We start from the raw sequence: 12445 nt of genomic DNA on the forward strand, positions 1-12445 counted from the left end.
AATAGTTTCTGCCTAGATTATCACCATCATAATATCCCTCTCCATAATTGTATAAAGTTACTGCTAATTTCCACGGCATTCTGGTCCTTTTTAGTTCACTTCATATATTTCAGTGCTACATTACAATTAAAGGGGAACTGAACAGAAATCCTTATGACTTTTACATCATAATAGCGGAGTTTTACAAATCAGAGGTCAGACCGACAGGGTTTGGTCAGATCTGTTATACTGAAAAATAAACCTGGACTTACTCGAGTTAGGATGGTATGTATGTGCTTCCCAAAAACTGACACAGGGTTTTTACATTAAAGAAAGTAACATTTGTCTTTACAAAAGTAGCAAACATGGGAAGGTTAATACTCTTTAATTGTCCACCACCATTGCAGTCGTGAATGGTGGTGGACAATTAAACAACTAACGGGAGGAGGAAGCTCTGTAAACATCCCCATCCTCAACGATGGTGGAGTCCAGCATGTGAGTGCAAAAGACAAGGCTGAAGCGTTTGCAACCAACTTCAGCCAGAAGTGCTGAGTGGATGATCCATCTCGGCCTCCTCCCGATATCCCCACCATCACAGAAGCCAGTCTTCAGCCAATTCGATTCACTCCACGTGATATCAAGAAATGGCTGAGTGCACTGGATACAGCAAAGGCTATGGGCCCTGACAACATCCCGGCTGTAGTGCTGAAGTCTTGTGCTCCAGAACTAGCTAAGCCTCTAGCCAAGCTGTTCCAGTACAGCTACAACACTGGCATCTACCCAACAATATGGAAAATTGCTCAGGTATGTCCTGTCCACAAAAAGCAGGACAAATCCAATCCGGCCAATTACCACCCCATCAGTCTACTCTCAATCATCAGCAAAGTAATGGAAGGTGTCGTCAACAGTGCTATCAAGCGGCACTTACTCACCAATAACCTGCTCACCGATGCTCAGTTTGGGTTCCGCCAGGACCACTCAGCTCCAGACCTCATTACAGCCTTGGTCCAAACATGGACAAAAGAGCTGAATTCCAGAGGTGAGGTGAGAGTGACTGCCCTTGACATCAAGGCAGCATTTGACCGAGTGAAGTCAATGGGAATCAGGGGGAAAACTCTCCAGTGGCTGGAGTCATACCTAGCACAAAGGAAGATGGTAGTGGTTGTTGGAGGCCAATCATCTCAGCCCCAGGACATTGTTGCAGGACTTCCTCAAGGCACTGTCCTCGGCCCAACCATCTTCAGCTGCTTTATCAATGACCTTCCCTCCATCATAAAGGTCAGAAATGGGGATATTCGCTGATGATTGCGAAGTGTTCAGTTCCATTCGCAACCCCTCAGATAATGAAGCAGTCCGAGCCCGCATGCAGCAAGACCTGGACAACATCCAGGCTTGGGCTCATAAGTAGCAAATAATATTCGCGCCAGACAAGTGCCAGGCAATGACCATCTCAAACAAGAGCGAGTCAAACCACCTCCCCTTGACATTCAATGGCATTACCATCGCCGAATCCCCCACCATCAACATCCTGGGGGTCACCATTGACCAGCCATATAAATTCTGTGGCTACAAGAGCAGGTCAGAGGCTGGGTATTCTGCGGTGAGTGACTCACCTCCTGACTCCCCAAAGCCTTTCCACCATCTACAAGGCACAAGTCAGGAGTGTGATGGAATACTCTCCACTTGCCTGGATGAGTGCAGCTCCAACAACACTCAAGAAGCTCGACACCATCCAGGACATAGTAGCCCGCTTGATTGGCACCCCATCCACCACCCTAAACATTCACTCCCTTCACCACCGGCGCACTGTGGCTGCAGTGTGTACCATCCACAGGATGCACTGCAGCAACTCGCCAAGGCTTCTTCGACAGCACCTCCCAAACCCGCGACCTCTACCACCTGGAAGGACAAGAGCAGCAGGTACATGGGAACAACACCACCTGCACGTTCCCCTCCAAGTCACACACCATCCCGACTTGGAAATATATCGCCGTTCCTTCATCGTCGCTGGGTCAAAATCCTGGAACTCCCTACCTAACAGCACTGTGGGAGAACCTTCATCACACGAACTGCAGCGGTTCAAGAAGGCGGCTCACCACCACCTTCTCAAGGGCAATTAGGGATGGGCAATAAATGCCGGCCTCGCCAGCGACGCCCACATCCCATGAACAAATGAAAAAAAATTACAAGCTAACCATCACCTCGTCAGTGGTGGGAATTGCTTCAAATGACAGATTTCGCAGATTAATGTTTGGAAGAAAATTTCGCAAAGAATGGATTTTTAAAAAAAAAACTTTTCAAATCAAAGCCAATTATGACAGAAACACTGGATGGGCAAATTTCCACGTGTAGAATTTTAAACTTTCCATTTCGCATGTCAGGTTACATTTTTCTATCTCGCTTTTAATCCTGCCAAATAGACAGTTTATGAGACTGGTACATGACGACCAGGGTAAAAGTTAATGGTGTATTTATTTTGAGAATAATTGACAGAATACTGACCACTGAGAAGGCAATGCCATGAACAATTATACAAGAATCACACATTTTGCTTTTAGTAGTAACAAGGAACATTCACAGATACAACACACTTGTTCTCCAACATTGTGCGTCACCTGACCTGTGACGTAGATTAGGAACATCCTATAGGTTTTGGAAACACGAAAGAGGAGAAAGCTGACTAATGATAGAAAAGATCTTACTTAGACATTAAAAAGGCATAAAAAGAACAAAAGTGTATGAAAAGAACTGTGAAGGGGTAAAAAGGCATGGAAAAGATTCACACAATGAATAAAAGGCAAGGAAATGGGGAAAATAAATACAAAAACCGCAAATGCAAGAACGCAAAAATTAAAAAGAAACAGAAAATGCTAAGAAAAAACTCTTAACAATACAACAATAAGTTTTTAATTAACCCCTTAATTTCATAACTATTAACAAGTAATCTCCTTACAGGTCTCTAACATGTTGTCCTATCTCCATTTCCACATTTTCGCACAGTTTCAAATGCACACTGAGACAAAAGTAGTGCTTCAGGCTTCAGGTCGATGATCTGACTCCCCTGTCTATCAAAGCCAAGTAATGTGAAACCACCTTTGGTAGATTGTCTCGCACTGCCCCTGGGCGCACTGAAGCAAGGTGCAGCCTAAGCAAAGGCTCCATGGGGAAAGGCCGCCATGTAAGGCCTTGAGAACGAATTGATCTGGGCTGGTCTCTGAGAGCCTCTTGGTTGTATTGTACAGCCTGTATTAGAAGGTATACTGTGTTCTGAATTGTAATGATGGGATTAAAGTGTGTGCAATCTGTATTGTATTTTTTTGAACTGTAATTGTGATATTTACTTTGAATTGTGTGTATCCTTAAATTTTATGAAATAAAGTATATTTTGAAATTTTTAAAAATGTCTCACACTGCCTCTACTTTCCACTTCAACGAACCTCCTGGGCACTTCTCCAAAATTTGGTTTTGAATCATTCTGGAGTTAGGAGACAGACTCACACTTCTGCCCACTTTCATTATCATTAAAAATTAATGCTGCAGAGTACGCAGGCAGGCATGCTTGCTTACAGCTCTGCTGTCAATGACCTCAGTGCAACCATCAGCATGGCGCAGCCAGTACTCTAACTTGGGTCTGCCAGCCACATATCAAACTCGACAGGACCCAGGCTGAGTCTGCTTTCTGTGGCACCAACCAAGAGGTTCTCAGAGACCAGCCCAAATCAATTTGTTCTCAAATCCTTAAATCCCCTCCTCAGGAAAACACAAGTACCTTGCCTCTACTCATACTAAATCAGAGAGCCCAACTCAGAGAGAATTCCTTTATTGAAAGCTACATTCACAACCACAAGTTGTATAACTCTACAGCAAAGTGCACTGATTAATCAATCTGCTACACCACAGAATGAGGGCTTCCAATATTCGGTGTGAACATTACAGTAGAAGTAGAATTGATTAAAAGGAGTGATTTTAATCTTTGGAGGTGTATGGGCATTAATGTTTGCTACTGTAACTAGGAATTTTATTCCAGATCTCCCATGGTGTTAATAACAATAAATATGATGAAAAAGTGTAATGGAGAAAGCGTGACAGCAAGAATTTTAATGTAACAATTATAGAGAGATGTTAAAAAAGTTACATACCAACATCCTGTAATAAGCTAAGCACTTGGCTTTCTTTAAGTCCACAGCAATTTTCAGGCTTGTTCAATAACTTGAAACATAAAACACACAATCAGAAAATAACCACCAGGGAAAAATCAGATAAACATAAAAAATGTTAGTACATTATCCTGCAGTAGTATGTAATAATATAGTATAAGCCAACTTTAAAAAATATATTTCCCAATGAAAATATTACAACTAACTTAAACAAAGGATTTTAAACAGAATGAAAAATATATGTAGATATACTAGAGAATAAAATAACTTTACTAATGCAAAATAAAAGCTTTCTTCAGAATCCTCAAAAATTGGAACATTTGAAATTCAGAATAGAATATGAAACATGTAAAAAAAAAACCTGAAGCTTGGATGTTAAATATCCTCTGTTCAAACTTGGTGCAAATTTTGCTATAAATGTACCCGAGTGTTAAGTACAATTTTAGCAAGATATACGTCATGGTTGGCAGATAGGAGTTTATTTTTCCAGATTAAACACTTTTGGAAATAGTGGGACCAAATCCTTGATCTCTTAGGGCACAAGCAACTGGGAAATGATTAAGACTCTCTATCTTAATTAAATTAATTAAGACAGGTATTATTCACATCCAAACATGCAGTCAGTCCTCTTCCTTCGCCCTGTAAGGTACTCAACATAAAGAAAGGACCATATCCTTAATGTCAGATGGCATTCTAAAGCCCACCTTAAATTGGCAATTCTATGTAGGTGAAGGTCAACCAGCTCATGCTCATTTAGCTATGTTGACACAACTAGCCAAGACTGAAGCTTCTCAGGACAGAATCCTAGGTCGATGGTAGCAAAGACTCATAAGTCTGTGGAATATGGGGTTCAGTTCCAATGCTAGAACAAATAGTTTGTAGAAAGCCTGATGTTTGTTTTTAAAAGCAGAAAATTAGCAGAGGTTCCCCATGTGGATGCACTCAGCTAAAATCAGATATTGCAGCCTGCTACGCCCTTAAAAAACTGGGTTTAATACTCCAATCTGAGAATTCCTGAACCATTCTGCAAGTAAAAAAAAAGAGTAAAGGTTCTTTTATCAGCATCATGAGGAGCACCTGTTCTAATCATATTTATATAAATTTTGATTGCAGATATGATTGTCTTTAGGGAACCAATCATAGCAGGAGGGGGCGGAATCAGCCTGATCCCACTGAAGGAATAAAGGGAGTGGTCATCTCAGGTGCAACATAGTATGCCAGTAACAACCCAAACTTTTCCCCTCCAAATTACATCAATCTGGAGAGCTCAATGAAAGAGATGGAAGTGCATATAGAAACTTTCCAGACCAAAGGAAGGACTACACTGTAGTAAAGCACTTGGGTTCTCAAGTCCTGGATTAGAACAGTTTCCACTGCTTTTTTTTAAGCAAAAGTGAAATATCTACTGAAAAAAGATCCAAGCTATGGAAGATAAATGGAAGTGACTTACATATCAAAGTTCCATCATGGGACAGGACCATATTTTTGTTTAAGTAATCTGCAGCCAAGTTCTCTATGCCTACCACCCTCAGCCTGTGCCTCCAAAAATTTTCAAAAAAATCTTACACATAGCACTTCGCATTTCACTGAATTTGATTTTGACAGCATTTAAAATCCCATGAACTGAACACAAGGACAGTTCCCACCATTCTCATTCTAAAAGGGGGCCTTTCTGTCTAAAGCACAAAATATTGTGAACAACTAAAGAGAAATGTTATTTTTCAGGTCAATAGCCAACACAAGATAATCACCTAAATGACGACCACTCTTTTTTTTTCTCTTAACGTATGCACAGACCCTGCCCAGCAAAGTGCATGGCGGTTTCAGACTTAATCTAATTTTGTTAAACATTTCTAACAACTCTCGTTAGGTTCAACATTCCACCCACTCAGGCCTCAGTACAAACTTAAAAGTTACCTTACGCAAGTCACCTCCCGTACAGTATTCCATCACAAGGAGAGGGACATCATTGAATGCAATATTCTGCATTTCTTCTGGAACTTCACATGCAGTTACAACATTTGGGTTGTTTAACCTTTGTTTTAAAAGGAGGGTAAGAGAGAAAAAGAGATGTAGATGACCTTCATCGTATACTCAATTCATAAACAGTCAATTGCATAGTGAAAGGAGACAATTTTTTTTTTTAAACTTGAAAATACATTCAATAAGCTGTCAAGTATCAATCTACAATGGCCCTCATTGGTAACCTGTCGCAACATACATTCTCTGCCACAAAACAAAATATAGTTATTACTAATATAAGGTCCTGAGAACTCCACTGTCTGAATTTATTACACTTGTGATTTGACAATAAGAGGGCAAGTGGTTAATTATTGCCATCTTTCATCTGTAAAAAGGATATATGCTATACATGTTATCAGCCTCGATTTGAAACATGCATAAAAGTCATGGCCCTTATGGAATATTCCTGCCTTAAGTCCAACAGGAGTGTGGTGGAAGGCTGCAAAATTGGAAGCAGTCTGGGTATGTCGGAACTCAGCATTCCCCAGTAGTCTCCACAGGCCCTTGTTAGGACGGAGCCATAGCATGCCCAAACACAGCATCTACCTCAGAGGGGATGTGGCAAGAGCAGCGGATACCAGGCCAAGGATTTCCTCATCCTTGCCCTGGTGAACCAATTTGCTAAGTGATAGAAGGTGTACGAGCCCGCCTGCCGGCGCAAGTGAGGGCCACAGGTTGGGGTCATTGCCTGGACCGCTGAAGATATTAAACATTTAATCTTTTTGTTTACCTCCCCCCTCCACCGTGAGGCAGGCATCCCATACCAGGATTCTCCAGCAGGCGCCAAAGTGCACTTACTGTCGTTATTATAATGAGGTGACCTCCCCTGATCCTGCATACTCCAGCAGAGTCAGCGCCATAGGTCACTGGTGAGCCAATCCTAGCAATTAAACTGGGATTAAAGGTCCATGGATTTTTGATGCTGTGCAGCAGATCCTCAGGTGTCAGCTTTGGCTAAGAAATCGCACTCTCACCTCTGAGTCAGAAGGTCATGGGTTCAAACCCATTCCAGAGACTTGAGCACACCATCCAGGCTGACCTTTCAGTGCCGTACTGAGGGAGTGCTGCCTTCTTTTGGATGAGCTACTAAACCTGCCCTCTCAGGTGAACGTAAAAGATCCCATGACGCTATACGAAGAGATGGGAAATACTCCCGGTGTCCTGGCCAACATTTATCCCTCAATCAATGCCACCAAAAGCAGATTGTCTCATCATTTATCTCAGTGTTGTTTGTGGGACCTTGCAAATTGGTTGAAACATTTTGAATGTGAAAGTGACTGTATAAATGCAACTTTTTTCTTTCTTAACCTCATTAAAACATGAAAGCGGCATCTTCCACCCTTTAATAAGCTCAATGAGTTTGCTGAAATCCAATCAAAATACCCATACTTTGAGGAATTTTTATTAACTTTTGGCAATTGTGCATACTTAAAAAAAAAGTGAAAAGTATTTGAACTGTTCATGAAATTACACTCAACTTACTAAGTGTCAGGGAACTCTAACTGTACTAACTATACAATGACAAACAGTGCAAATCTAAATATATGAACACACGATAACTTTTCACAAAAAATGTACCACTTTTCATTTGGGAAATTGGTACAATTGGATGATTTCTGCCAAGAACTGGATTGTGATGCTCTCGTTGGCCAGTAAGTTTTGGCTCTGACAAGCGACGCTGCAACAGCGTGTTATCCTGGATTGTTGTTGCTGTTGGCATGGCACTTCCATTTTACTCGGAGTATTTCACTGTTGACGTTATGGTTACCAGATTACAACAGTTATCAGCATGTGGTCTGGTGGAAATTATGTTTGAAAAACATTTCCTTATTACTTGATGATTTGCAATATTATCATGCTGTGTTTTGTGTTCCAAAAACAGGGATGCATAGCATATGCAAAAAATATACAGGATTTATTATACACCAAGTAGAACACAACAGTATTGAAGAAGCATAATGAAGACCCATGAGACATGATTAATGCCACAGAAGTGGGTTGACTTAATTATTCCCAAGCAACAAAGTTATGATAGAAATCGCATCTCATTGATCTTCACAATGAATTTTGTTGCCTGATCAACTTTCAACGTGGAGTGTTAAGAATTAAGGCTACTGAGATCATTAACAATTGCTGAATTTAGATCTCTGGGCTCTGTGCAACCCACCTTGCTCAGACTAATGTTTTTTTTAAAACTGTCTAAACAGAGTGGTTTAAGACGACACAGAGTGCCCATTCTCAAACGTTATCATCACCCTCCTGCTTGAACACAAAATTCATTAAATAAATTCATCTCAACTTACAAAAGAAAATTATCTTTCCCATTGAAACAGGAAGCAAGCATAAAAAAATTAAATGGCAGGTCAATAACTGTTGTTTGGACTGTTTTCTATTCATTCTTCAAAAGAAAATAGACATTCCAAATGTCATTGTTTCCCCAAAGACAGGAGGGGGGAAAAAGAAAATCCCCTCCCTGCACAAGCAAAAGCAAAATCAACCAACAGAATTAGAGGAATCTACCAATAAAATTAAAGGTTATGCCAATCCATAGTGTTGTGCAGACCAGTACAGAGTAGCATAAGCAAAAGCCAAGAAACAGGTGACTGGCCACACTCTTGTAAGCACTTTATGGCACTTTGATACACTACATACTGGGTGAGGTGAAGAATATTTTTAAAAGTTAAATAACCAGAAAAATATACCAGATGACACAATTAATCTGTTCAATTCTGATTTAAAAAGTACAGCAGTATAATCACGATAAATATGAATGAGGTTATCCATCCAGAAACCCTTCAAGATTCTGCCCCTCCCTTCTACTGTGGCAACTTTTTTTTTTAAATGGTTCCAGGATTTTCACTTCCAGTGCTCTGCTTGGGAGACCATGCCACGTGTTGATCATTCTTTATGTGAACAGTTTCTTGACATCAGTGCTAAATTTGCGTTTTTACAAATTTGAATGAGGTATCCCCTTGTGCAGTTCTTCCAATTCAGTTTGAAGTTATTTTCTGGATTTAGCTTTTCCCTGCTGTTTACTATCTTATATAGCTCTATAAGATCATGTCTCAATCACCTCCTTTCAAGGCTACGAAGTCCAAGCTTCCCCTGGGTTTCCTCATACCTCAGGGAGCAACTATCTCCAGGCTTGACAGTTTCCCTTGTGTCTCGGTGACCAGAATTGGACACAGTTCTTGACACATGGAATGCTCCTCCCAATTTGATGATATCTACGTGTTTAATCACAAATCCTATATTCATCTTTCCCAAAAATCCTTCACCAATGGCTCATGTGCTGCACATTTTTCTACCATATATGAACAGCTATAAATCAAAATTATTCTTATCCAAAGTGATCCAAAATATCTTAACCATTTTGGCAAGATCTGAATATGCTCAAATGAAATCTCTGTCGACATCTAAAAGTGCACTCACTTTTTCATAATTTGAATCTCATGGCACCATCTATCTTTGTTTCTTGCGCTCAACTCCAAACGACAGGCTTTAACCGCAATCCTTTCTCCCGTGTTCTGGAACAAAAGTTTGGATTTGTAGGTTTATTTGGAACGTAAAAAGTGATTTCTTCACATAACAGGGAAAAGATAAACAGTTAAAATCGTTGAATAAAATATTGTAATAGAACATAATATTTGTCTTATTGGCTTCATTCAGTTAGTCTTTGGTTTATTCTTCATCTGAACCCCTGGTTTGTAAAGCATTCCTGCTGAAATTAGATAAACATCTGATTGACAATCTCCATAGCACAGAGGGTAAATAAGCACTTAAATAAAATGGAAGGTTCATTACTTAAAAGGAAACTCTACAAGTTGAAGTACAGCCAGGAAGTAACTCACTAATTCAAAGGCATAATTTATGAATACCAATAATTTTATCCATTAAGATACCACATTTGAGCTACACTGGGACAAAGAAGCAATGTTCCTACATTACAACAATGACTACACGTCAAAAGAACTTCATTGGCTATGAAGTACTTTGGGATGTCTTGAGGTCGTGAAAGGCGCTATATAAATGCAAGTTCTTTTTTTCAATGAGGATGATCAAAAATAGAACTTGGCCTAAATGTCACCACCAGCAACTTCACTATTCATCCAGAAATGGTATGTTTGAAAGGTTGCACTGAAAACTGAACTTTCACTCGTGGACTGAGTGCAGCCTGAAGCCTGCAGCCCAATGGACTTCTTAAGGATGACCTACTTCATGTCACGGAACAGAGCGATTTGGTCAAACAGTCCTTTATGAGATTACAATTGTACCAGAGTTGGTAGCACTTGTGCCTCTTTTCTTAAGTCAATACACAAGAGTTGTTGAAGCTACTCTGATCCAAAAAAAAATCCACACACAATGCTTTCAATGAAGCTTCACCTCCATTTTTGTTGCATGTAGAATTTTCCTCTATGGTTTCCAAACAGGAACTCTATTCCCTGTATACAAAAGTTCAAATGCAGTTAACCATCACCTAATGAACTAGGGTTGCTGGAACAAACATCAGGCTTTAGGAAATCAGTGACCTCCCTGTTGGTATCCCAGGACATTTTTCCAAATTTTTGTCTGCTCCCAGCAATAGCCAGGGTCAAACTTAAGTTATCTGACCTTCTTACAGATGTCCATGGGTGCACACTGTTATGGCAACATCTATATAAAAAAAATTGTACATGAAGTGGAATCAGAATCCCATCTCTGAAGTATATAGTGCAAGACTAAATCAAAGGCGACAACAACTCGTACTTATAAAGCACCTTTAACGTAGGAAAATGTTCTAAGCACTTTACAGAAGCATAAGCAGACAAAAATTGATACCAAGCCAAAGGAGATATTAGGGTGACTAAAAGCTTGGTGAAAAAGGAAGGTTTTGAGAAGGGTCTTAAAGGAGGAGAGGTGAAAATGCAGAATTTAGAAAAGAGAATTCCAGAGCTTAGGGCCTAGACGGCTGAAGGCATAACCGTCAATGGCGGGGTGAAGGGAGTGGGGGATGAGCAAAAGGCCAGAGTTGGAGGAACGCAGAGATCTCGGAAGGTTGAAGGGTTGGAGAAGGTTATAGAGATAGGAGGGCCGAGGCCATAAAGGGATTTGAATAGGAGTATGAAAATTTTTAATTGGAGGCGTTGGGGGACTGGAAGCCAATGTCGGTCAGCAAGCACATGGGTGATGGGTGAGGCCGACTTGATGCGGGTTAGGATACGGGCAGCAGAGGTTTGGAATGAGCTGAAGTTTATAGAGGTTGGGAGGCTGGCCAGGAGAGCATTGCAGCAGTTGAGTCTAGAGTTGATAAAGGCATGAATGAGGGTTTTGGCAGCAGATGTGCTGAGGCAGGGGCTCCTTGCCGGGCTATGATTCCATGAGTGCTGCATGTTGGCAAGATATTAGGCATCGCAGCCAAGCACAATCCTCTCTTCATCTGACATCCACATATGTACATTTCCAGCAGCAGATTGTGGGATCATGATCAGGGGCAGGAATCCTGGCTGATTTTTCCCTATCTCCCCTCGGGACCATTCTGACTGATTAACTAATCCAGCATAGACTGGGAGGAAATCAAATCTGGGATCCCCCTGGTCTACATGGCTGAACTACTCACTGGATAAACTTACTGAGCTACCGAGGAGTGATCATCTTCACTGTTAACAATCTTGGTTAAAAACTTGAAATGAATCAAAAGATTACTTAAAATATTTTTCATGTAGAGGGGAATTTTGAATGAACATTAAAAAAAAGTGTTCACATGTCTTGGGGAGAGCTTCTGGCTAGTGTGTGTGTGGTGGGGGGGGGGGGGGGGCGGGCGGGGGGGTGGAATTTAGAATTTCCTTCAGAGTGCAACCAGTTGAGGAGCCCGAGTTTCAAACGTAACATCAAATCCATCACCAAGGCTGCTCACTTTCCTCTCAATCATATCACCTGATCCCACCGACAATGAAATACTTTTCGACACCTTTGTCACTTGTGGACTTAAGTTCTCCCACATTCTCTTTGCTATCCTCCCTGAACTCCAAATCAGTTATCTGTATCTTGTCCCACAATAAGTCCTATTCGTCCATCACACCTGTCCTCACTGATCCTCTCCCCCACATATTAGTATTAAAATTGATATCCTTATCCTCATCTTCAAATCACTCCATGGCTTTGCCCCAGCCCGTCTCAAACATTCTCCAGCCCTCCCACACCCTTCCATCTTCTGACTCTGGATTTGTGTGCATTCCCCGCCCCAGCCGCCCCGCCTGACTTGATCAAACCATTGGTGACAGAACCTTCAGCCATCTCAGCCTACTCTC

General features: G+C 41.1%; 1 protein-coding gene across 3 annotated transcripts in view; it reads right to left on the minus strand.

Annotated features, from left to right (window-relative positions):
* The window catches only part of chuk (component of inhibitor of nuclear factor kappa B kinase complex), an 80813-nt gene that overhangs the window by 48347 nt on the left and 20021 nt on the right, over positions 1–12445 (minus strand). For all 3 annotated transcript variants that reach the window (XM_067972557.1, XM_067972556.1, XM_067972558.1), the window contains exons 3-5: positions 9591–9685; positions 6054–6171; positions 4119–4188 (exon numbers count right to left, since the gene is read on the minus strand). In XM_067972557.1, the coding sequence (XP_067828658.1) occupies positions 4119–4188; positions 6054–6171; positions 9591–9685 (283 nt within the window). The remainder of the gene's footprint in view (positions 1–4118; positions 4189–6053; positions 6172–9590; positions 9686–12445) is intronic.

This window comes from Heptranchias perlo, chromosome 36 (genome assembly GCF_035084215.1).
Source record: "Heptranchias perlo isolate sHepPer1 chromosome 36, sHepPer1.hap1, whole genome shotgun sequence".
Lineage (NCBI taxonomy): Eukaryota > Metazoa > Chordata > Chondrichthyes > Hexanchiformes > Hexanchidae > Heptranchias > Heptranchias perlo.